This window comes from Benincasa hispida, chromosome 9 (assembly GCF_027475165.1).
Source record: "Benincasa hispida cultivar pf3 chromosome 9, pf3_genome.v1.1, whole genome shotgun sequence".
NCBI lineage: Eukaryota > Viridiplantae > Streptophyta > Magnoliopsida > Cucurbitales > Cucurbitaceae > Benincasa > Benincasa hispida.
This window is the reverse complement of record NC_143486.1, coordinates 45386113-45413745: the sequence shown is the minus strand read 5'-3', so window position 1 is coordinate 45413745 and position 27633 is coordinate 45386113. Positions and strand designations below refer to the sequence as shown.

General features: G+C 34.7%; 1 protein-coding gene and 1 pseudogene across 2 annotated transcripts; both read right to left on the bottom strand.

Moving 5' to 3' along the window:
- Positions 1-4056: 4056 nt before the first annotated feature.
- LOC150033850 (uncharacterized) lies at positions 4057-4914 on the bottom strand (annotated as a pseudogene).
- A 7700-nt stretch (positions 4915-12614) lies between these two features.
- LOC120084732 (uncharacterized) lies at positions 12615-26652 on the bottom strand. Of its 2 annotated transcripts, XM_090318216.1 has the most exons (7): positions 24850-26652; positions 24350-24766; positions 24079-24261; positions 23763-23862; positions 23608-23682; positions 13081-13222; positions 12615-12985 (listed from the first exon to the last, which is right to left on the bottom strand). In XM_090318216.1, the coding sequence occupies exons 1-3, from the start codon at positions 25141-25143 to the stop codon at positions 24241-24243; spliced, it is 732 nt and encodes a 243-aa protein (XP_090174342.1). In that variant the 5' UTR covers positions 25144-26652; the 3' UTR covers positions 12615-12985; positions 13081-13222; positions 23608-23682; positions 23763-23862; positions 24079-24240. The 2 variants fall into 2 exon arrangements, with proteins under 2 accessions (XP_090174342.1, XP_038896481.2); XM_039040553.2 differs by lacking the exons at positions 23608-23682; positions 23763-23862.
- Positions 26653-27633: the final 981 nt, after the last annotated feature.

The following is a 27633-nucleotide window of genomic DNA, read 5'->3' as shown; positions in this document are numbered from 1 at the left end:
AGCTTTTGTAAAAAACAGAAAAAAAGAAAAAGAAAAAAGAAGTTTTGAAACTTAAATTTTTTAATAGGTCTCAAAACTCAAAACTTTCAATTTTATGTAAATTAAGTTCTTAGCATGACCTTTTAGATTCAAAATTGAAGTTAATGTATAATATAGGACCCTAATTTTCTTTTTCGATCTTTTCCAAAATTATTTTAAATCTTCCATCCACAAAACAAATTGAATTAGCTTAATAAAATAATCCAATATCCATTTGCAAGCCAAATTAAATCCCAATTAATTTTAAATAATTAAATTGAATTTAACTTAGCCAAATACTTAAATATCAAATTTCAATTTATCCAAATAGTATGAAATAAATTAATGCTGAATCACGTAATAAGAAAAATTAGGATATTACATTCTTCCTCTCTTAAGAAACTGTCGTCCTCAAAAAGTTCAAATCCCGAAAAAGCTCAGGATACTGTGACCTCATCTCGTCCTCTCGTTCCCATGTTGCTTCCTCGAACTGATGATTCTGCCAAAGAACCTTTAACAATGTTATCTCTTTGTTGCGCAAAACTTTCACTTGGCTAGGGTTTGCATAGGCTTCTCTCTGTAACTCAGGTTCTCATTCAATCGCAAAAGCTCATAATCCACAATGTGAGATGGGTCCACTACGTACAACCTCAACATGGAAACATGAAAAACATCGTGAATTTCCAAAAGAGACGATGGCAAGACCAGTTGATAAGCTATAGGACCGATCTGTTCCAGGATCTCAAATGGCCCAATGAACCGAGGGCTCAACTTACCTTTCCTGTCTAATCTCAACACTCCCTTCATAGGTGCCACTTTCGAAAATACTTTATCACCTATCTTAAACTCCAAATTTTTACATCTAACATCAACGTAACTCTTCTACCTACTTTGAGCTGTCAATATTCGGGCTCTAATCTCCTGTATCGCCTCATTGGTGGTCTGCACCAACTCCGAACCTAACAATTTCCGTTGACCAACCTCATCCTGATAAATTGGAGACCTGCAACTCTTCCCATACAAGGCCTCAAATGGTGCCATGCCAATGGTAGTTTGGTAATTGTTATTATAAGCAAACTCCATCAAGTACAAGTGGGAATCCCAACTCCTTGAAAACTCCAGTGCACATGCACGTACCATATCCTCCGAGGTTTGGTTCAAATGCTCAATTTGACCATTAGTTTGTGGGTGAAAAGGTGTACTGAAGTCCAAACGAGTACCCAATGTTGTCTGAAGACTCTTCCAAAAACTGGATGTAAAACGAGGATCCCTATTAGACACGATGGATACCGACACCCCATGCAATCTCACCACCTCTTTCATATACAACTGCGCCTACCTATTCATGGAATACGTAGACTTACCTGGAATAAAATGTGCTATCTTGGTGAGTCTGTCCACTACAACCCATATAACCGTATAGCCTTTAGCCTTCTTGGCAAACCCACGATAAAATCCATGGACACATTCTCCCACTTTCAATCTGGTACATTCAGGGGCTGCAACAAGCTCGCTGGCTTCTGTCTTAGGGCCTTAACCTGTTGGCATACCAAACACTTGCTAACAAACTCAGAGATTTCCCTTTTCATATCATTCCACAAGTTACATTGTTTCAGATCTTGATACATCTTGATGCTGCCAAAATGTATCGAAAATGGAGAGCTATAGGCTTCTACCAATAATTCATCCTGGATGTTATTGTCTGCCAGTACACATAGACGCCTATGGTACAAAAGACTATGATCTTAGGATACCGAGAACTCACTGCCTTGCCCTAGCTCCACCAGACGAAATCTTTCAATAAGGTATGAATCACCCTGTTAAGCATTAATAATCCTATGTCTCAAAGTCGATTGTACCGTTAACTGTGCCATCTGTGCGGTGACCTCCCCTACAACTATTGCAATTTTAGCCTGCTCAAAGTCACTGCGCAATGGTATCTGTCTAGTAATCAAAGCTGCTGAATGAGTTGTCTTCCTACTGAGAGCATCTGCTACAAAGTTTTCCTTACCTGGATCATACAGTATCTCATAGTCATAGTCTTTCACAAACTCCAACCATCTACACTGTCACATGTTTAGCTTATTCTGAGTGAAGAAGTACTTCAGGTTCTTAAGATTTGTGTAGATTTGTATTTTCTTCCCATACAAATAGTGTTCATCAAAGCAAAAACCACAACTGCCAATTCCAAGTCATGCGTAGGATTGTTCTGTTCATGGTTCTTCAGCTAACGTGAGGTATAAGCAACCACCTTACCATGTTGCATAAGCACACATCCCAACCCTTTCTTCGAGGCATCACTGTAAATAACAAAACTACCTGATCAATCTGGCACTGTAAGAACTGAGGCAGTAACAAGTTTCTGCTTAAGGTCCTGAAACTCTCATCAGGAGCTTTACTCCAAACAAAGGGGGTTCCCTTTTAAGTCAACTAGGTCAAAGGTGTAGCTATGTGAGAGAAATCTTTAACAAATCGTCGATAATAACCAGCTAACCCCATAAAACTGCACACCTCTCTAATTATAGTAGTCCAAGACTAGCTAGTAACCACTTCAATCTTTGCTAGATCCATTGAAACTGCATCTCTAGACACCGCATAGCCTAGAGAAGTCATCCGCTTCAACCAAAACTCACATTTGGAAGACTTATCATACAACTTGTTCGACCTTAGGGTATCCAAGGCTTTATATAGGTGCTCCTCGTGATTTGCCTCTGTCTTGAAATAAACCAAGATATCATCAATAAAGACAATAACAAAAGTGTCTAAGAACTCCTTGAACATATTGTTCATCAAATCCATGAATACTGCAGGGGTATTCGTCAATCCAAATGACATTACTATAAACTTGTAGTGTCCGTACCTAGAACAAAATGCAGTCTTGGGAATATCACCATCTTTAATCCTCAACTAGTTATAACTTGAGCATAAACCAATCTTGGAAAAAAACCGTGGCACCTTGCAACTGATCAAATAAATTGTCGATTCTAGGGAGAGGATACTTGTTCTTAATAGGCACCTTGTTTAATTCTATGTAATCTATACATAATCATAACGAGCCATCTTTCTTCTTTACGAACAACACTGATGCACCCCATGGGAATACACTGGGTCTTATGAACCCTTTATTAAGTAATTCTTGCAACTGGACCTTAAGTTCTTTTAATTCAGCTGGAGCCATTTTGTATGGAGCTTTAAATATAGGAATCATGCCTGGCTCCAACTTGATCGCAAAATCAATCTCCCTGGGTGGTGGAAAACTTGAAAGTTTCTCTGGAAACACATTAAGGTATTCTCTCACAACTGGTTCTGAGGGTAAGGCAACCTTATTTTCTTTAGTGTCAACTACACTAGCCAAGATACTCCAGGTACCTTGGTTAAGCAATCTCTTGCCCTTCACAGCTGAAATTACCTTGGACAAGATCATAGTCCACCAACCATGCTCAATATCACATCAAAGTCACGCAGGTCCAACACTATTAAAGTTACATCTAGAGTACGGTTCGCAATTTCTTACTGACATGCTTTTATCTTTTCGTTTGCTATCATAATTTCTCCAGATGGAGTAGAAACTAATAAGACATAATTCAAAGGCTCTAGAGCTAACATAGCATGCTATACAAACAATGATGATATGAAAGAATGGGATGATCCAGAGTCAAATAATACAAAGGCATAATGCCCCAAGATTGGGAGTGTACCTATCATTACTGCTTCGGATTGTTCGGCCTCACGACGGTTGGTGCCATAATTCTGACCATGCTGTTGTTGTTGTCCGTTTGTATTATGCTAGGCATTCTATGGTTGATTCTGACCACCTCCAACAGGAACACCAGGACATCTATCTACTATATGCTTCTTCTACTTACACTTAAAACATATTATCGTGTCAACTTAATAATGCCCCACGTGGGACTTCCTGTATGATTTACATAGAGGCTTATCCTTCCAAGCTTCTTCTGTTTCAGGATTTCACTGCTGATACTGTTGTAATGGTCCAAACATTTATGAGCTTTTCTGAGAGGGCTCAAGGGCCTTCTGTTATGCTTTTCTCTTTTTCCCTGATGAGGGTCCTGACTCGTGAGGTCTTGGGCGTTCCCTCTCCTTCAAGAAGTCCATCTCTACGGCCAAACAAAATGCCTCCACATGAGTAGTTGGCTTGAAGGCCCGCACAAAGCCACGTATCTCACTTTTTAGGCCCTGGACAAACATTTTAGCCCTCTTAACCTCCGTGGTAACCAATTCGGGAGCAAAACAAGACAACCAGTCAAACTCCTGATCATACTCTTGGTCAAATCTATAAACTCTTGCTCTTTAACATTCCTTAGATTGATGGAGAAATACTTTACATAAAGTCGTTCTTTGAACTACTCCCAAGTTATTACTCCAACTTCAGCACCAATCATCCTTTCAGCAGTCTGCCACCAGATGAAGGATTATCAGTAAGCAAGAAAACAGCACATTGTACCTTCTGGTCGTCCGGGCACTTCATATACCGAAAGATCGTCTCTATGGAAGTCAACGACAACTTTACCTTGGTAGGGTCCTTCAGTGACCCATTAAATGTGTAGGGGTTATACTTTCGAAAATCCCTCAAATGCTTAAACTCAATGAATAGATCCTGCAAAATTAGTTGTGGAGCAGGGTCTTGAGGAGTAAGAACCTCTTAAGGTGGTTCTTGTCGAGCTAACGCCTCCTCCACTATCTTCTTAAATCTTTCCACTAGCTGAACCGACATCACAGCAAAGTCTGCCTGGGTGGCGGGTGCATCAGGAGATGGGTGTATCGATATTTATTCCTCATTATCTGCAATGTTTTCAATGGGTGGGTTACGTCTACCCCTCCTACCATCCATCCTTCTCCTCGACCACCCTTACGTGCACTTCGACGTGGTGACATTTCCTATAATTCATAGTCAACCTCAATTAACTTCTCAGTCAAAGTAAATAGTCTTGTACCAACATTAGAGAAAACAAGCAATATTATGCATATACAAGTTTTAGAACTCCATAAGTAGATCGTTATAAAGTTCAGAAGACTCCATAAGCACTTTAATTTTTTCTCTGTTTAGAATATCAACTGAATAATTTAGCAACTTCAGCTCCCAGATAGGTCTCTAGGTTGAGGTGTTCCCAATGGTCAGCTTAAATACCTCTTCCTTATATAAGACCAACCTAGACAGAGTTTCCTAACATTATACTATTGGTTGATATTAAAAAACTCTTAGTTTCTCTTTTTATTTATTTATTTTTCTATTTTGTTTTTTTTTTTTTTTTGTTTTCTAAATAAAACTGACATTAGAATTTTAGTAGCGATACAGAGGCATTGTTTCTTCATTTTGCACCTAGGTCTTGATGATGGACGTGATTTAAGTCTTAGTTGAGGTGCTTTGATCACGGACGTCTTTGGTGACTAAAAACACGCTTCCATCAACTTAAGCGATTGACATATGCCTATGAACATATCTGTATTTGCATTTTGCATATGTTCATCCTCTATGGTTGTCTTTTCTACTCCTTCCCTAAGTCTTTTTAGTGCTTCTTGCAAGCTGCAACAAGTAAAAGTATCAATTAGCCTAATAGCAAAATATATTTTTCTTTCGTCAGGGCATTTCAGTGCTAATTGCACATTGAATGTTGCTTGTTGGGAAGCTATGGCTGTATGACCCACTGCAACTTCCTTTGCTTGTTCCTTCTTTTTATTTGTTTTTTCAAATGAGTTTTCTGTTATCTCTTCTCTCTTCTATGTTCTCTGGAACCTTAATGCTTTCAAGTGTCGGAGTGCTTCTTGCTTTATCTAAGAGCACTATAGATTACTTTTCTAATCCACTTTCAAATGTCATTACTTCACGTTGTTCTTTAAATTCTTCATTCAAAGTCAATATTGTTGGGTTTTATGTCCTAAACCTCGTGGTTTGTAAACAATAAACTCATTCTGTAAATTGATAAAGTTGTTATTAAATATATGAATTGCTTATTTCGTTTTAGAAATAAATCTAATAAACCAAAAGATCCATGACTATTACATGGGTACTTGAACTTTATGTGGGGACATAAAAGTGGATCAGGTTCGAGTAAATAGTGAAAATGATCTATAGTATACGAATAAGTTTGGGTGCCTTATTCTGGTAACACTATCGGATGCAGCCCACTTTGTAGTTGTTATAAGGAGTTGTAAAGTACTACAAACGAAGTATTCCTAATTCGCTCATGTGGTGACATGAGGAGTAGGGACATCCTGTGCAATGAGTTTACCTAAGATCGGATCAAGAAATAAGTCACTCTTACTTAATAATGTTGTTTACTATTTAAAATTGACTATTTCATAGCGATGACCTAGGTAGCTTGACCTTAATCCTGAGCTAACTATGAACTCCTGTTTATTCTGGATTATCCTTAGATTTTCATGGGTGAGAGTTGGCTTAACAACGCCGGCTTAACAAGCCTCCCATTTCAGGGGTAAAACTGGGTAGATAGTTGGGGACATAGAGTGCAAGATGGAATTCACTCCTACCCACTTTTTGGGATAGTAGAGAGGTTGTTCCCTTAAGTGCTGATTTCAAGTCTTGAATAAGGAGCCCCACCCTCTCATTGGCTCGAGAGGGACTCGGTTTGATGATCAGATCACAAACTAATTGTTCATTAGAGGATCAGTAAGACTTAAGGCACAGGAGGTAATTTCGAGGGTAAAGCAGCCTTTTGACCCAGCCGTTATTACAAACAACCTGTGAAGGATTAACTTACTGATTAAGTTATATCGAGTGGACACAATATATCTATGGTGAGGGAAGTGCAACAACTGGGCTTTAGTTGAGTGACCCGGTAGTTAACGAATGGGGGTTAATTCCGTGTAAAATGTTTAGCCAATTAATCTCGGATCGTTGGAGCTCATGATCTGTAGGTCCATTAGGTCCCCTACTAGCTCACAAATGGATTAGCCTTAGAATAACGTGATAAGTTTATTTGAAACGTTCAAATTCGGATTAAGGGAATTAGTAATTATATGCGATATAATTACACATTTAATTTTGGAACTAAACGTAATTGGAGAACCGATTAATATATAAATATGATTTAAATATTAATTTCATGAATAGGGATTCATGATAATGGAATTATTGACAAATTAATTTAATATTTGACATTAAATTAATAGAATTAATTAATTATTAATTATTAATTTTATTTAAAAAATTAATTATTGAATTAATTTTTGTAAATTAATAAAATTTCAATTTCAATAAAGAATTAAATCGGATAAAGTTTTCATTTTGAAAATCAATTTCAAAATCAAAAGGGGAAATTGAAAATAGAGAAAAATTCCAATGTGGGATTTTTCCACTTTCATGCAAGAAGGTTAGTCATCTTTTCACACATAATTCCACCATTAAATTCAAGAAGTAGCTGGAATCACTTCAAGTGATCAGTTTGCATGAGAGTCATGTAATAAAACCACTCTTGATTGAGTGGAAAAGTACATGCAATTGCTGAATTGTTGAGTTTTTTACTTCAACAAGTTGAAAAACCAGAAAACCTCTCCTCCAATTTCCCTAAGTTCGAGCTTGTTTTGAGTCCCACAACTCAATCTAAGGTTGGAGAAGATTGCAGCTGTATTTCATTGAAGAAGAGGATCGATCTTAAAGGTATGTAACGAAACCCTCTTGATACCCCATGAACATGCTTAATTTGATGTCAAAATTGAGGAATTAGAATGCTTAATGATCTTGTTTTCTTCCGCTGCATGTTTCTGTAAACCAACAAATATGTTGTTGATCAAGGTTTCATGTAGCGTAATCTTTAATTCATTTGCACATTTTCCCATTTGGATCTCCATATTTTGTTGAGATGTTGTTTTACTTTCAATCTTGATACCTATGTTCGCCCTATATTCCTTGCAATGCTCTTCAACACTTGAGACTTATGCCTCTTACTGGACATGTTTCTGATGCAATTTAAGCATTGATTCAAAGCTATTAGCATCTAGTTGGACAACCAATGAGGAGCTAGGGTACTCCCTCCATCCTTGCTTATGATCATTTGAGAAAGGATTTAACAGGCTTTGACTATCTTCTTGCCCTACGTAAAACAAAGAGTCAGGATTATAAGGATAATCGTCAAACACATGTTTTCTTCTACAATAAACATAAGACATAGACAAATATGGACATCTTTTAAAAAAATGATCTTCACAATAAGCAAAAAAAAATGTATCAGAAACTCTATATTCATGAGCAATGGAGGTATTTTTTTCTCTCATATAACTTTTCTAGCGTGTTGAAAAATTATGTAAATTGTGCATTCAATATTGCAATGACATGGGGAGGATATCAGTGGGTCATTTTAAACAATAGATCTAATTCAAAAATGATAATCGCTTTTGCTTATGCATTAAGCTCAACCTATAAAAGAAAAACAATCAAAGATTAGAGTTTAAGAGGAAGAGACAATGTGGTTGCCATCTAATCACAAATTCTAAAAAGAAAAACTAAATTTGAAATAGTCCTCGTAACAATGCCAAAAACTTGATCGACCAAATGTATGAGTAACATAAATGTATGGATAAGTTAGGTGTAAGTGCAAGCGTACATTGTTGAAAAAAGTAATAAAACCTTGGAGTATTCCAAGAGTTGAACCCACAGGAAGACTAGCTTCTAAATTTAATTTGATGGTTGTACTAAATGTGATCAAAGGTAACAAATGGAAAATTGGGTTGCAAATAGTTGATAATTTATATTAAAAACAGTAAAACAATTATAATAGAATAGGGGCTAAAAATGATTCAACCTTTTGAATTCTACACCATAAGTAACGAGGCCACATCACACCAAGATAGTAAAATATGCATGAACAGAATATTACTCCTATTTGGTCTTTTGTTAAGTTCTTTTAGGAGATCTAAATAGCTAATTCCTAATGTTCCCATGATTAGCTGAATCTTAGATTAATTCAAGCTCATAATCTTTATTATACGGTGTTCCTTATTCCTAAGGTGACTGACCCTCATATTCCTAGGCTCCTAGTCCCATGTTGTGACATCTACTTATACCCTAATCTTCTCAGCATTAGAGCTCCACTAAATTGTTAAATTAAGTAACCAATTTAATTTACCAATTTTATCTTTAAATTCAACAAAGAGAATGCATAAATCAAGTTGGTCAGAGGTGCAATATTACTTAAGTCATACAAATCCTAGGGCATCCAAATTGCTGAACCCCTAGAGAAATTTAGCTCATGATAATTGATGAAATAATGAATTTTATTAAAGCAAGAATCATAGCTACAATGTAGTTCGATTGGTAAAAAGAAGAAAATAAAATACTACAAGAATTAAATGAAAAATAAAAGCTGAAAAAATATAACTCAAATGAACTTGAGATAAATCCTCAATCTTCAAGTCTTTCCCTAGGATGATTCCACCTTTTTAAAGGTAAAATCGTGCCTTAACACACACTTCCATATGAAGAGTTATCCTAGAGCCACTACGCCTCAAAGGAACTTCCGTTCTTGAGACTACTGACTTTAAGCACTGAGAAAAATCCAAAGGGGCTATTGTAAAAATGGTAGAAACTGTGAAGGATGGTGATGATTTCAGCTACGACGAGTTGATGTCGTGAAAAGAAAGACTTCCATCCCTTTTATAGACCTCAAAATTGTTGAGAAGGACTGGATTTCATGCTCTGAACGTTTTCCAAGCAAAAACGAAGTTGTTGAACTGATTTAAATCGCAAAAATCATAACAGCCTTTGACTGTTTTGAATTCTGGGAATTTAGGGCTACTGATGTGGGTGCATCAAATAGAAAATCTATAGAGACAACAAAAATTCTGCCAAAGTTCACCAGATCAGTACCAAATAAGCAAATAACATCTTTTAAGCATAATAGTGAGCTCAGTTTAACAGATTATGACTAAAATTAGAGGAAAAGACATGCATGAATTCGTTTTTCATTGTAAAAGTGCATAGATAGAAACTCAAAGTCATGCATTTCATGGCATGAATCAAACTCTCACCTACATTTGATGGAGTTTGCTTATAATAACAATTACCAAGCTACTATTGGCATGTTGCCATTTGAAGCCTTGTTTGGAAAGAGTTGTAGGTCTCCTACTTACTAGGATGAGGTAGGTGAAAGGAAGCTGTTAGGACTTGAGTTAGTGTAAACTACGAATGAGACAATACAGAAGATTAGAACATGAATGCAAACAACACAGAGTAGACAAAAAAGTTACATCGACGTTAGGCGTAAAGACATGGAGTTTGAGGTAGGTGATAAGGTGTTATTGAAAGTAGCACCTATGAAAGGCATTATGAGGTTTGGAAGGAAAGGGAAGTTGAGTCCCCATTTCATTGGGCTGTTTGAGATACTAGAGCAAGTTGGTTTTGCAGCTCACCGGTTGGCTCAACCACCATTACTCTCTATGGTTCATAATATTTTTCATGTTTTCATGTTGAGGAAGTACATGACAATTCTGTCTCACGTAGTAGACTATGAGCCTTTGTAGTTGAATTAGAACTTGAGTCATGAAGAAATCTTGCTAGGGAAGTGAAAACATTGCGTAACAGAGAGATAACACTAGTGAAAGTTCTTTGGCAGAATCATCAATTTGAGGAAGCAACATGGAAACGAGAGGAAGCAACATGGGAACGAGAGGACGAGATGAAGACAAAGTATCCAGAGCTCTTTCAGGATTAAAACTTTAGCAGATGAAAATTCTTAAGGAGGGAAGAATGTGATAACCTAAATTTTCAGATAATTCTAATTTAATTATCTTAATTATTTTGATCTATTTTGAAATTTGGAGAATTAAAATTGAATTAACTTATTAAGGTAATTCAATTTATGATATCGATAAAAGATTTGGGGGATTTGGAGGTTTAGATTTAAATTAGGTTTTAATGTTGTTGGATTTATATTGTTGAGAGAAAATTTAATTAATTTAAATTCATGTGGTGGAGGAAAAGGACTAGATATATATATATATATATATATATATATGAAAAAGCGTGTGTGTGCGTGTGTGGATTATTGTCACATTTTTGCTGGAATTTTGGAGGGGTTTTGACACTGAAAGCAAGTTGTCCAACGGAGTAATGGATCGATTTTGACAACTTTGGTTCAATTTTGATGAGTAATATTATCTTGGAAGCTATTTTGGAAACTTTATTTGTGGCTGGAAATTGGGGTTTTAACCCTTAATATTGAATTTGTCTAGGTTGGATTCATTGTTTGAAGTTTGGAAGAGGATTGAGACTTAGTTGCACTTTGGGTAAGTTGTTTGGAGATAACTAAAACAAGTTTATGTTTGTGTTTAGACATTAAATGTAAATTTTAATTAGATTTATGTTATAGGTTTGATTCAATATTTCTAAAGGTTTAAAAGAGATTAGCTAATTAGATAAATTAATTAAGCTTGATATCGAAGTAAGTGGCTTACTATTGGAGTCAGGCGCCCTAATTAAGTTGCTTATTTTAAATTGATTGTATACCTTGGAAGCATGTTATTGATTTACTGTGGGACTTGAAATGCATAATGACTGGAAACATTGTTATTTGGACGTGTTGGAAGCATGTGAGCTATGATTGATATGTACATGACCCAAGATCTTATATTTGTATTTTTCATGCTGGGTATATTGACTAAGATAATATGACTATGATTATGATTATGGTATGAGGTCTCTTGGTTGTATGATGCATGCTAGGTTAAATAGTGATCTTTAACTCTCTTATTGGACTATGTACATATCATTTTGTGAATCTACGGGTTCAATAATTATACTTATGACTATGTGTTCCTTCGGGATCACTATTTATGCTTTTGATTGTGACCGTATCGGGATCACTACCTAAATTTGCGTGCCTTCAAATTTGCTACTTATGCTTATGACTATGTCTATGCCTATATTATGATACGTACATCTATGCTTGGATAGGAAGAGCTAATGAATTCACCTTATTGACCCTAGTAGCGGGTCACTTATTGAGTATTTTTATACTCACCCTTTCTTTGAAGGCAAGGATAGATCGGTGAATGACAAGAGGAATTCGTGACTGAATCTATGGGATTAGACTGACATTTCTGCATATGTTTTCCCATAACCTTCATGTTCTAGTTTTTACCAAATGAATGTTTTTATTTCTTTAATTATTTTACTTTATTTTATTTTAAAATTCATGTTTAGGGGTACCTGAATCAAGGTTTATTTCATTTAAACTTTTAATTTGTTAAAATTCTTTAGTTTAAATAAAAAGTTTTGTTTCTTTCTACTTAAGTGGCAAAAGGTTTATTTTTAAGCTTATGCATACATGTAGTAATATCTTAATAGTATATGTTAGAAATTCGGGTCGTTACAAAGATGATCAACTCAACCGGGAGCAATACTTTATGGTTGGTGAAATTGAAGGGATACTCCAAAATTATCACAAGATAAAGCTTATATCAACCATATAAACTATGAACAAAGAGTGGATTATTGACTCTGGTCGTTCTCATCTTATCAAGTCAAGAAACATATGTAAAGAAGAGAAGTCAAATTGTTAATGCAGCTATATGACATGCTCAATTATGGCATATGGGATATCAGATGCTACAACAAAGTCTCATGTTAAAAGTTGTTAGATGGCTTGCCAATAGCAAGCTAAATTGGAAAACATTATGCCATGATCTTGGTGGATGACTTTTCCATGTACATTTGGTATGTTTTTTAAAGAGAAAAGAAACATTCTATAAGTTCATTGAATTTACTAATATTGTAAGAAGTAATAATAGTGACAAGTTTATGTTAGATGAGTTTTTTCGATTTTACGGGAGCATTGATATCCATCAAACGACTAATGACGTGCCCGGATAGACTTCAACGAAATGTGGAGATGTCACACCTTACCTCAACAAGTCTTTCATGGTTAAATGATAAATATGTCCCACTAGAACTTTAGGCAGAAGCAATGCAATGTGCATATCACCTTTGAGGCTGGTAAAGAAAACAAATCGAACCAAACACATGAAAATTACTTACATTTGGCTATAGATTATGCATGAAAGGATGAAAGTGTATGGATCAAATACCAAGAAATTTGTCACATCTAGATATGTGGCCTTCAATCAAGTGTCAACTTGACATCCCACACAGAAGCAAGTTGCCAAGATGTCGTTGTTGAAGATTGAGAAAATTTTGAAACCATATCTCAAAGAAATGATGAATCTCGATCTGCAAGTGAAACATCGAACCAAATAACGATCCCAACAGTTGTTTAACATACAACTAGAAGATCATTCAGAGAGAAAAGACAACCAAATTATCTCAAAGATTACAAAATACAACTAAACAGTCGTTGTTTGTAACCTCATGTTTCTTTCACTGGATCATTGACTGAAGAACCAATTGATTATGAAAAGCTAATGTACTCCTCAAAATTTGTCCAAATTTTTATTCTTTAAAGATAATAATAATAATAATAATAAATAAGATAAAATAAAAACTCATATTGCATCCTTTGTATTCTAATACATCATCAAATAAAATATTTCATTTAGACATCTTGATGATGGATTTTTTGTCATTCAAAATTTTGGAAATTTTATTTGATTTACAAAATTTTTGTGTCATATATTTTATTACGTTGCTTTAATTTTGATAAAATTTTTTTTTTAAATTATTAAAAGACTTTTGGATCATTTTTGTTTTTCAGGAAAATTGTCCCAAAATGTATGCATTTGTATTGGACAAATCATTTCTCCCCTTTTTTTCTCTGGTAACTTTTTTTTAACATATATCTTATTATCCATATCATCCTTTTTTAAAAAAAATTGAAAATATGGCAAACATATATTAAAAAAATATAACAAAAATATTTAGATTTTATTTGCTGTAGAATTTTTTTCTTTATTCCAAAATTATCCTCATAAGATACCTCCCACGTTTTTCCTTCTCCTTCAGCATCAAGTTTCTAGACCCGTCGTAAAAATCATAGTCAATTCCTCATTCAATTTCAATTTTGCATTCAACTTTCTCTCGTGTTTTCGAGTTTCTCAGTTTTTGATTTCCACTTTCTCAGTCGATTTGTAGATTTTTTTCGAAATCAAAACTGAGAAATTCGAATTTGTGAATGGTTGTTACAACAACCAGCCCTAAAAATTGCACTGATCAATTGGTTCTGATGACATTTTGATTTCGAATTTGTCAGGTTTTTTCTTTTTTCGAATTTTTCAGGTTTTGATTACGTTCCAATTTCGAATTTGTTAGGTTTTGATTTCTAATTTATCAGTCAATTTGTGGATTTTTTTTTTCGAAAACAAACTTGTGTTTTCAATTTTATGGATGGGTTGTTTTCGAAAACAAATATGATATTATTGGAGTTTGTGGAGCGTTTGTTTTCGAATTTCTCATTATTGATCTCTACTCTCTTATTCTCAATATTGAATCTCTCAGTAAATTTGGAATAGAGAAGAACTTCTCAATTTATGGAGGGTTTGTATTTTAATTTCTCACTTTCTGCCTTCTCTGTTTGTGATTTTTCTCATAAATAGAAAAGAATAATATTGTATCTTACTTTAAGATTGCTATCTGATTTCTATTGGATAATACGTAGTTTGTGTTTTTTTTTTTATAATCTAATTGACATATGATTTCTATTTGATTGTTATTTGATTGTCATGTGATGATATCTTTTGTATTATCTACTAATATATCTATGTAAGTTATATCATTGTGTTTCTTATCTAATTTTGATGTGATTTCCATGTGATTACTTTTTTATGGCAATCAGATTACAATATTGAGTTATATCTTATTTTATTTTTTTATATATTTTTGTAGTTTTTTTAAATTATGGTTAAACTTTCAATAGTCACTTTCCACAGTGGTCAATGGGATGATCGACAATGCTATGTAGATTACAAAACTATTGGTGTTTTGATTGAGGAAGCGATGCTTTTTTAGTCTTTTGTTAACTTCATAGGGAAGGAACTTAAGCTTCATTCATCTATTGAACTTAGGTAGTTCTGGGGTTCAACAAGTTGTTAAGATTCTTGAAGATAAAGATATATGTTGGTTTCTGACTATGGTTAAGGATGAATTTATAAAATATCTTTTAGTTTCTGTTGGTAAAAATTTAACTTTCAAAACAAAGAGGGAACCAACCTTTTTGGTTGGAGAATCCCACATTGGAAAATTTGGTGTTAGAAGTCTCCTTTTAGGTTTGGGTCCCAAAGGTACCCATGTTTTAGAAGGAGTGAGGAGATAGACCAATGTGGGCTCGATGGATATCACACACACGCTCCGCCGTCCGATTTGTCGGACAAGGCGTGTCTGTGTGATGATTAATTTTAATAAAAATATTATTTTATTTTTTTAACCAAAAAAGGGAGGAAATTGTCCGTTCATCCGCCCGATCTGTCCGTGTTCAACGCCCGTTCCGTTTTGTCTGCCATCCTGTTCCGTCCGCACACGTTCTAAGGTGGAGAGCTTCTTTTGCTCCCTACGGTTCATGGCTAAAGGCCTATAAAAGGCCTGACCTTCAGCAGTTTGAAAGACATTTCATTCTTCATTTCCCACTTCATTTTTCCTCTCCTTCTTCATCTTAGCTTTCCGAGCAGTGAGTTTAGAAATGGTGTATGTTCCGGTCGGTAACAGTGCATTTTCGATCGGGTTTTCATTTGACTGTTTTATTTGAGGGACAACGTGGTATTTTTAAGACCTGCTTGAACATTTGGGTAGAGCCGCGAAACGTCTTAAAGAGAGCGAGCTCCGTGACTCAGCCTATAAAAAGTTTCTGTTTTGCAGGTTTTGCTCTTCGCTTGACCGTCGTGCCTTGACGGTTCACTGTTCGTCGTTCTGAGGGTCCTGCCATTGCCAACAATTTTAAGACGTTACACCACATCATCAATGGCCCTCACTATCAACAATGACATTATGATATCTGACCTCAACCGTCCATTCCAGTTCGAAGGAGCGAACTTCAAGCGGTGGAAGCAAAAGATGCTGTTCATTCTCACCGTCAAGAAAGTTGTCGAAACCTGTACCAGAGCTAAGCCAATCGTCCCTTTAGAAGAACCAACAGAACAATAGATAAAAGAAGCTGTTGACTGGGAGGAGAAAGACTTTCTCTGTAAGAATTTAGTTTTAAAAGATTTGACTGATGATCTGTATGACTACTACAGTACAATGAAGACAGCGAAAGAGATCTGGGATGCCATGCAAAAGAAGTATGACACTGAGGAGGCCGGGTCAAAGAAATATGCTATTAGCCGTTATCTCAAGTTCCAGATGACGGATGATAAATCCGTGGAGGCCCAATCCCATGAACTCCAGAAGATAGCCCACGAGATAATTACTGAAGGTATGCCTCTAGACGAACAATTCCAAGTTGCTGTTATTATTAACAAACTGCCCCCTTTGTGGAAGGACTTTAAGAACACCTTGACGCATAAGATCAAAGAGTTCTCATTGGAGAGTCTTATAATCCGGCTAAGGATCGAGGAAGAAGCTAGGAAGCAGGACCAAAGGGAGGAGGCGAACGCAGTACTTGGGAAATCTGCCTCTGCCGTGGTAAAATCTGACAAAAAATCTAAGGGGACAAAGATGAAAGGTTAGAACCGTGGCTCCAGCAACCAGAACCAACAGAAAAAACAGAAGCCCCCTTCAGGAGAAACGGTATAGTTCCTCTACTTTAATTGTAATAAACCTTGACACATGACTAGGAACTAAGAACAGGCATTGTCCTGCTGGTCAGGTGAACCTGACAGAAGAACTGTTAGTCGCTATGATCACAAAAGTAAATATGATCGGTGGATGTGAAGGGTGGTGGATAGACACTAGTGCTATACGCCATGTCTGTCACGACCTTAGTCTATTTAATACTTATACTAAAACTAAGGATAAAAATATTCTGTTGGGAGATCACCACTCCACGAAAATTGTTGGAACCGACAAAGTGGAACTGAAGTTTACCTCTGGGAAGACCCTCACGTTGAAGGACGTTATGCACACTCTGGAGATAAGAAAGAATTTGGTCTGAGCTATCTTCTCAACAAAGCCGGGTTTATTCAAACTATAGGGGTATACCTGTATACCCTTACCAAAAATAATGTATTTGTAGGAAAAGGGTATGCAACTGAGGGAATATTCAAATTAAATTTAGACCTCAATAAAATAAAATCTTCTGTGTATATGTTGTGTTCTATGAATATTTGGCATACTAGACTCTGTCATGTGAATAAGAATTTAATTAGTAATATGATTAAGCTGGAAATGATACCTAAGTTATCCACAAATGATTTTGATAAATGCGAGTATTGTAGTCAGGCTAAAATTACTAAAACTCTGCATAAATCTGTACTTAGGAATTCTGAGCCTCTAGATTTTATTCATTATGATGTTTGTGAATTTGATGACATCTTGACTAGGAACAGTAAAAGATATTTCATTACTTTTATTGACGACTGCTCTAATTTTACTTTTGTATACTTGCTGAAAAACAAAAGTGATGCTTTTGATATGTTCAAACTTTTTGTTTTTGAAATAGAGAATTAGTTTAATAGAAAGGTTAAAAGACTTCGTAGTGATAGGGGAACCGAGTACGACTCAGATAGTTTTAATGAGTTTTTTAACTCACATAGAATAATACACGAAAAGACCGCACCTTATTCTCCTGAAATGAACGGAAAAGCCGAAAGAAAAAATAGAACTTTAGTTGAGCTAGTAGTTGCTATTTTACTTAGTTCAGGAGCCATGTCTTATTAGTGGGGTGAAATCATCCTTACCATGTGTTATGTCCTAAATAGAATCCCAAAATCTAAAAACAAAACTTCGCCTTACGAAATTCTCAAGAATAAGAAACCAAACTTGTCCTACTTTAAAACTTGGGGTTATCTAGCCTTTGTAAGGATTCCTAATCCAAAAAGGAGAAAGTTGTCTAGTAGAGCGTATAAGTGTGTCTTTATAGGTTATGCCTTAAATAGTAAAGCCTACAGGTTTTATGATCTAGGAATCCAAGTGATCATTGAGTCAAATGATGTCGACTTCTTTGAAGATAGATTTTCCTGTAAATCAAGGAATAGTGGGGGCTCTGGATCAAGTAGTATAACCCTAGTTAGAAATCCTAACCCTAAAGAGGAAACTGACCCAGAACCTAGAAGAAGCAAAAGAGCTAGAACCACCAAAGATTTCAGAAATGACTTCCTGACCTACAATGTAGAAGAAGACCCTAAAGATCTGAGAGCTGCCCTGTCCTCAGTAGATGCCAACCTATGGCAAGAAGCCATAAATGATAAGATGGACTCACTTGAGTCAAATAGATCTTGGCACTTAGTATATCTACTCCCAGGATGTAAGGCAATATGGTGCAAATTGATCTTGAGGAGGAAACTTAGACCTGATGGGACTGTCGATAAATTTAAAGGCAGGTTAGTTGCAAAGGACTTTAGACAAAGAGAAAACGTAGATTTCTTTGACACCTTCTCTCCAGTCACTAGAATTATCTCTATCTGTATCCTGTTCTCTCTCGCTGCCCTTTAATACCTCGTAATACATCAGATGGATGTAAAAATCGCTTTCCTAAACGGTGAACTTGAAGAAGAGATTTACATGGAACAACCTGAGGGTTTTGTTGTCCATGGTCAAGAAAATAAGGTGTGTAAATTAGATAAATCTCTCTATGGACTAAAACAAGCTCTTAAGCAATGATAATGAAAAATTTGACAACCTTATCCTATCTAAAGGTTTCAAAGTCAATGAAAGTGACAAATGCATCTACTTTAAGTTTGATAATAATCTTTACACTATCTTGTATCTATATGTAGATGATTTATTGATCTTTGGGTCGAACTTGCACGTCATAAATGATGTAAAATCAATATTAAGTGCGAACTTCGATATGAAAGACTTAGGAGAAGCTAGTGTAATCTTAGACATAAAAGTAAATAGGTCTGAAAAGGGAATTTCTTTGGATCAATCTCACTATATAGAAAAGATTCTAAAGAAATATAATTACTGAGTGTAAACCAGCCTGTACTCCTTATGACCCTAGTGTCAAGTTGTTCAAGAACACTGGTGATAGTGTTAATCAATCTGAGTATGCGAGCATCATAGGCAGCCTTAGATACACTGTCGACTGCACTAAGCCTGACATAGCTTATGCTGTAGGATTACTTTGCAGGTTTACAAGCAGACCTAGTAAAGAGCATTGGAATGCTATAGAAAGGGTAATGAGATACTTGAAGAAAACCCAAAACCTAGGATTACATTATCAAATGTTTCCCGCTGTCCTGGAAGGGTTCAGCGATGCTGATTGGAACTCTCTTTCGGATGATTCAAAGGCTACAAGTGGCTATATCTTTAATATATCTGGTGGAACTGTCGCTTGAAAGTCCAAGAAACAGACTATTTTAGCCCAATCTACGATGGAGTCAGAAATGATAGCACTAGCAATAGCTAGTGAAGAAATAGTCTGGCTTAGAAGTCTGCTATCAAAGATTCCTTTATGGGAAAAGCCAGTACTAGCCATATTGATCCATTGCGATAGTACTGCAACAATCGCAAAATTTCAGAACCGTTACTACAATGGAAAGAGACGTTAAATACGTCGTAAGCACAGTACCATTAGAGAGTTTCTCACTACTGGTGCAGTTAGAGTGGATCACATACGGACTGATGAAAATTTGGCAGATCTTTTGACGAAAGGACTGGCTAGAGAAAAAGTTTTCAGAACCTCAGAAAGGATGGGACTCATGCCTATAGAAAGATGAATCACAGTGAGGAAAACCCAACATGTAGATTGGAGATCCCAAGAATCAGGTTCAATGGGTAATAATTGATCATGAGTGATATATAGTGAATCATGCTAAACCAAACACATAGTTCCATTCCTATGATTAAAATATGAACATGATATCCTGAAGCGTAAGAAAGATTGAACTCAGTTCTTAATGATATCTATACTTGATGACAAGTGGGGTACCTAGCTACAGAAGTACTCTTGATAGACTCACCTATGTGAATGTGGAAGTGAGGGTCACTTCCTATGGAGTTTTTAGGCAAACTCTCTAGAGCATTCACTAAACTGGGATTCACGTGCTAGGCCTTAAAGCACGAGCTTTCGTAGTACATCCTAATAACACTCTGTGTGAGATGCTGTTAGAGATAGAATTCAAAACCAAGGGTTACTCTAGTATATTCTGAATCATCTACATTATGTAAAGGTTCAAGTCGTAAGACACCTTTGCTTATGCACAGTGTTGTATAGACTGAAACTGCTCGATGAAAATCTTCTCTTTTTCTTTTTGTTTAAATTTCCAAGTGGGGGATTGTTGGTGAAAATTTAACTTTCGAAACAAAGAGGGAAGCAACCTTTTTGGTTGGAGAATCCCACATTGGAAAATTTGGTGTTGGAAGTCTCCTTTATGTACTTCAATCTTGAGTTTTGGGTTTGGGCCCCAAGGGGTACCCATGTTTTGGAGGGAGTGAGGAGATAGACCAATGTGGGTTCGATGGATGTCCCACACGCATGTTGCCATCCGCACGATACATCTGCTTTCAACGCCCGTTCCGTTTTGTCCGCGCACGTTCTGAGGCAGAGAGCTTCTTTCGCTCCCGATTCATCGCTGAAGGCCTTCAGCAGTTCGAAAGACACATTTCATTATTCATTCCCACTTCATTTTTTCTCTCCTCCTCCATCTTAGCTTTCCGAGCAGTGAGTTTAGAAAGGGTGTATGTTCCGATCGGTGACGGTGCATTTTCGATCGGATTTTCATTTGGCTGTTTTATCTTGGGGACGATGTGGCATTTTTAAGACCTGCTTGCACACTTGGGCAGAGCCGCGAATCGTCTTAAAGAGAGCGAGCTCCACGACTCAGCCTATAACGAGTTTCTATTTTGCAGGTTTTGCTCTTCGCTTGACCGTCGTGCCTTGACGGTTCACTATTCATCGTTCTGAGGGTCCTACCGTTGCTAACAGTTTCTCATATCGTGAATATGTTTTTAGAGGTTTAGTTACTTTTCCTTTTATAATTGAGGTTGATTTTGAAGGTGAATTAGAAGTTTTTAGAGATTTTCATATCAACAATATGTCTTCTGCATTGTCTTTGAAGAAGGACTTATTTGCTAGTAAGGAAATTTTGTTGAAGTCATTTAAGTTCATGGCTGTAAAGAATAATTTTGAGTTTAAAACTTTGAGATCAAATTCCAAACCTGTTAAGTTGGAATGTACTCAAGATGGTTGCCAATGGTTTGTCAGAGCATCACATTATAAAAGTAGTGAATTGTCGATGATTCGAAAGTATATGAGTGAACATAATTGCTCTTTGATGGTTCGTGCTTCTCATAGGCAAGCATCTTCACAGTTTATTAGTCATTGTATGGTTGAAAATTTTAAATATAGCTATGATCATTCAACATCAAAGAATATAATACATCATATACGAATGAATTATGGGGTTGTTGTTAGTTATTATAAAGCTTGGGGGCAAAAGAATCTATTATGAAGATGTTGAAAGGACATGCTGGTGATTCTTATGGCTTGATTCCCATGTTTTTCTTGAAGTTAAAAAAAATGAATCCAGGTTTGTTTTTTTCATTTACTTGGGTATGACATTGATCAATTTTATTGTAATCAGTCAATAATCAATTGACTAATATACCTATTAATTAGTATATCAACGAACAACTTGTACTTATACTAAGTGCTTTATTTTTTCTCCTTTTTTTGTAGGGTCATTCATTGAATATGAATTAGATTCAAATGGTCATTTTAAATATCGCTTCATGGCTATAGGTCATCCATTGAAGTTTGGACATATTGCAGACCGAATATTTCTATTGATGAGACATTTTTAAAGTGCAAATTTGCTGGAACATTATTGACTGCCTCAATGATGGCTGATAATAGTAATATTTTTCCTCTTGCTTTCGATATAGTAGATTCAGGAAATGATGCCTCTTGAAAGTAGTTTTTTTAGAAGTTAAAAGCTTGTTTCGGAGATTGGGCGGGATTAGTTATTGTATCTGATAGATATATAAGCATTTTAAAAGCTATTTTAAATGTATTTCCATTGGCTCAATATTGTGTTTGTATAAAATATCTCTTGAACAACTTGAGGCTTTCATTCAAAGATTCTACAATAGAAAAAGTTTTTCGCCAGTGTGCAAAATCATATATAATAGATGATTTTGAGTTGCATATGAGATGAATGGAGTCAATATACCCATCTATTGGAGAATATCTTAGGAGTGCTGGGTTTGAGAAATGGGCACGTGTCTACTCTAAGCAAAGAAGACACCAAATGATGACAGCTAATAGTTCCGAGAGTTTGAATTTAGTGTTGAAACATGATAGAAGTTTACCTGTTGCTTCACTACTTGATGCAATTCGAGAGTTGCTTCAATAATGGTTTTATGATATAAGTAAATCAACATCCTCTTTGAAGAGTATTTTAACTAGTTGGGTTGAAGGAGTGATGAGAAATCTAGCTGATGAATCACGAAGTTTCACTATATGTAATTGCAATTTGATTTTTGTTTGATTGCTGCATCGATTGTTGTCAGATTGTTATCTGATTGCCATATTGTATTGACTAGATTAAACTTTATGAATTAGTTTAGGAGTTTTTTTCTTGTATATGTCATACTTATATTACTGCTTTTGATTTTATAATTTTTTTAGGTTAATCTTATTGGTGATTAAGAATATCAAGTATTTGATGGAGGTAAAACCTTTTTGGTAAAGTTGAATTGTAATAGTTGCACTTGTCGTGTTTGGGATTTGGAAGAAATACCATGCAGTCATGCTCTTGTTGTTATTTGTACTCTTGATTTAAATCCTTATTCTTATATCTCAAAGTATTATTTTGCTAGCACATTGGCATCAACTTATAATAGTGTTGTCTGTGTTGTCGATAACCATAATGAATGGAGTATTGTAGCAGCAAATGACACTATATTGCCTCTGATTGTTAAACGTTCAGTAGGAAGACCTTGGAAGCAAAGGATCCCTTTAATTGGTGAATTGAGAAAGTGCAAGAAGTGTACTCGTTGTAAGTGTAGTGGTCATAATAAAAGAACAAATACATTTTTTTCACTATCAACATATTTGCTAATATCAAAGTCACTATCAACAAAATATCTGAACTGTCTAACATTATGTGATAGAATATTGTTGAAGAAATTATCAACAAAAAACTAACACAAAACTAGTCTAGGAAGTCTACAACATCAAATTCTATAAAAGTTACCAAAAGAAATTTGTTTTCATTTTGGTTGTGAAATGTTCAACTCAAAAGAAGGTGGTTTAATAACAGTGCTTATATTTCGTATCTTCTTTAGAGATTTATGTTTTTTCGTCATTTCCAAATCAATAGCCTTGAGTGTGGGTTTTAATTTTCTTATTGGTCGTTCATATTCCACTTTAAGCTTATCTTGTGAAGATTTTTTTGTTTGCATTCTATTCTAAACAACCTAAAATAAATAGAGAATGAATTAGAAACAAGTATAAGATAGTAATAAGAAGGTAATTGAAAAGAAATTACATGGAAATCAAAGAGCAATCAGATAACAATCACATGGTAATCGGAAAATAATTGTAGTGAAAAGAATAATGTTACCGGTTTCTTTTCTTTGTCATGTTTTTTCTTTGTTCTTTTATCTTCATTTTCTTCTTTGGATTTATCTTCTTCAACCTATTATCAAAACATACATTTCCAAGTGTATTAATCAAAGTGTATCAGATGACTACTTGGTATTAAGAGAATGTTGCTACCTGTTTTTTTTCCTTTGTCATTCTTTTTCTTTGCCCTTATCTCTCCCTCTTCTTCTTCTTTTAGTTTTTGTTCTTCTTCTCTTTTTTTATTCTTCAATATCTTTGACAAGCAATTATATACAAAATCAAAAAATTGAGATTGCTTAGTATTAACAATCAGGTGGATTTCCAGAAGGTAATCATATGGAAATCAAATATAAAAAACTGATAACTATCTACAAAAAAACAGAGATGTAATCGAATGGAAATCAAAATGCAATAAGATGGAAATTAGATATCAATTAGATGAAAATTAGAAACTAATTAATGCAATCACCTGGTTGATGTTGATTATTTCATCAATTGATACCAAAATATCTTCCAACTCTTCTCGTTCTTGTTGTTGCTTTTCATCTTTTTCTCGTTTCATTTCTTCTCCTTTATCTCCTTTATCTTCTTGTATCTCTTTACATTTATCTTCTTCCTCTTGTCCTTCATTTTATACATCTTTTTCTTCTTCCTATTTAGTAAACAAAGAAAAGCAAGTGTTATCAGTAAGTTAATGTACATCAAATTGTATTGTTAAGCAAATATAATAAATATATCACCTTGTTGTCTTCCAACTGTTGGATATTCATCTCATCTTTAGTTCTTTGAAGGCTTGCTATTGGAGGTTTATTAGGATGGAAGGAGTCTTGAGATTGCTTCTCCATGTTTTTTGTAGCTAATTTTTCATTCATGGAGTTGAACAATTCAAACAACATAACTATATTTTTCGAAATCTTAACAGTTTCCTCCTTCAAAGATTCCAAATCCTCGTTTATTTTTCCGATGTCCCCTCCATTAGAACCATCTACACCTAAGCTTTGAACCTCTTGTTCATTCCAAAATTCTTCATCATCCAAGCAGATTGATCTTTTATATTTCCATCTTTCTTCAATTACTTCCAGTGGCTCGTTTGCAAAATATTGGAAATAGTTTGAATGTAATTCATCTTCAAATGGATTCAAAGGGACAACTTTAAACTGTATAAAATGAAAAAAAATGAATGAGGCAAAGAGTAAATTAAAGTAACTAACAATGAAATCACAATGGTTGATAAACTTACATCATTTGCTTTGAAGATGCACTCTTGGAGATAGTTCCAATCAAGCTTCTTTGTCAGTCTCCATCTTAGCATTCTTAGGCATTCTTCATTCACTTGTGTTACAATCCGAACCACACTTTGCTCATAAAGTTTTGAGATTATTTCATAGGCCCAACATAATAAGACTTGAGGGAATCCATGTAAAGTGCAATTTGTACTTTTGGTTTGAGCAACCCTTCTAAAGAATTCTATTGTCAAAGTAAAAACTAACCTACCCCAAGGAAAGGTGTTTAAAGTGTCACCATCCTCAATCATCTCGACATTCTTCCATTCCACCTTATTATGTTTTTGCTTGCATTAAAAAAAAACATTTAAAGATATACAAGTTGGCAAGCTTAATCATTGAGTCATCGTCATATTTACGTACTACTAAAGAAACAACTACATTATCCCTATCAATGGCATCTAATTTATTGAAGATATTATCTCTCAACAAATGTGTTCTATCCTCCCGCTTACTTAATTCTATGGACTTTGGAATGACATCTAAGACCAGTTATCAAAGAAAAGTCTTTCAAGGAAAATCAAACTTTATATCCTTCTAGATGAAAGTCTAGTCATTCATCGTTGCTATTTTTTCAGATAGTCTTCCTAATAGATGAACAAGTAATTGGTCTAGTATAAAAAGAACCCAAATGATCCACTTCTAAATTTTTCTTTTTGTTCTTGTGTGAGTGATTTAAACAATTTTTCTATCATCTCAAATTTTGAATAATAATGCACCTAGTACCCATAAGGTGGAATGTCCTATTAAAGTATGTTGACAATTTATTAGTTTTACTAACAAACAGTATTTAATTATTACATGAAGTAAAACAGACATAAATCATTAAGCAATCTAGTCATGTTGTAATATGCTAATTACCTCATTGTTCTTTTTGTTTGTTTTCTTTTGTCTTTTTGTTGATGTTTTACCTTTCTCAAATTTCATTGTTCTTTTTTTTGCTTTTTTCTTCTTCCTTGGTCTTCTATTTTTTTGTAATAACAAAAAGTAAACATATATCAATCACAACATAATCAGTCGACTATTAGAAGTATGAAATAGTTGAGAAAAAATAGAAGGAAATAAGATAATAATTGGTTGTCAATCACATGGCAATATTACAAACTAATATTATGCATCAACACATCATTAAATCCAATTAAATCTAACTCACAAACACCCCTATCTATTACCTTCAAAACCCAAATCTAAGAAATCAGAAGACCAACAACGTTGAACATCTTCCAAAGTGAAAGAATAAAAAAGCCAAGTGAACCCATCAATATACAAATCTACACTATGAACAACAGATTTAGAACAAGAATAAATAAAATCCATAATCTCATGATATAGCTAGTTAGTTACCTGCATAAAGCTAAAAAAACCTATGAACTTAAAATCCATATTGCTCAAACAGAGTCAAACTTGGCAGCTACATGGGAGATGAGGAAAAAAAAAGTAAAGATTTGAAACATAAAAGTACATAATCATAAGTTGAGAAGAATGAAGAATCATTAATAATCTTAACAATATATTGCATGCAGAAATAAAGAAGCATGAAGTTTTTGGTAGAAATTTAAAAATATAAAAATCACACCTCATTCTTCTTTAGAATTTCAAGTAAAAATAACAGCCTTAAGCAGAAAATCATAAGAGGAAGAAATCGAAGGAGAATGGAGAAGGAATCGAAGAACAATCTATCAAAGAAGAAAGAACTAGTGTCCTAAACCCTAAACTTTTGTGAAGACGAAGAAGCTAGGTGCGAATAGGTTTTCAATCGTGGGGGTATTTTGGATTTTTTTTTTTTTTATTAATCCATTAGTGAAATTGGGTTGGGCTTATGTATTTTGTCATTTTTGAGAAATCCATATACCAAAACAATGGGCCTAATTTTAATAATATTTTTAAACATGGTTGCAATTGGCCCCCTGTCTTTCTCCTCACACGTTTCTCGGTAGATTTAGGGACTTCGTTTTATCTTAGTTACTAGGTTTTTCTTTTTGAGGTAATCGGGGTTTTAGTTTCCATTTTTAATTTGAAGACGTTTGACTATTAGATCTTCATCCTAAGCGAACACAATATGTCTGTTTTTTAGTTTTGAGTTTTTAGGGGGTTTTTCTTTTTCTTTTTTTTTTTTCTAATTGAAAATCTTTTAGTAGATGATAAAATCTCATCACTACTTTGCAATTCTTGAGCGAGGGTTGCATGCTAGAACATTCAATTAAGTTTAATCATCTTGCTCGTGGAATGTTCTAACTTGGAGTGAGGAACTAGTTCTCCTTATCTCTTGGTCTTCGATCAAAAGGTAATTCAAATAAAATCATTTCCCTTACATTGAGTCAAGTTGTTTCGGAAGTCTTAGAATTTGATATTAGAGGTTCAACAAATGGGATTCTAATGTTAGGGTTTTCATATCAACATGTTTATTTCCATAATTATTAAATAAAAATTATCATTTTATTTAGTGTAATTGATGTAGGATGATTTTTTTCTTTTAGTTTCTAATATTCAAAATACTATGAGCATGTAATGAGGTTTTTTTGCTTTAATTATTATTCATGTGTATTCTATGTATATTTGTATTTTGTTATTTTCATATTTTTCTCTTATTTGGTATAAATCGCTTCCTTAAAATATATTTGTGAATGATAAATCTCAAAGTTTCGGGATGCCGTTATAAAGATTCTTTTGAAGTTAAAAACTAATATCTTTGGATGCCAAGATTTTGATTCATATATCTGTTTTATTTAGATTTTTATTTA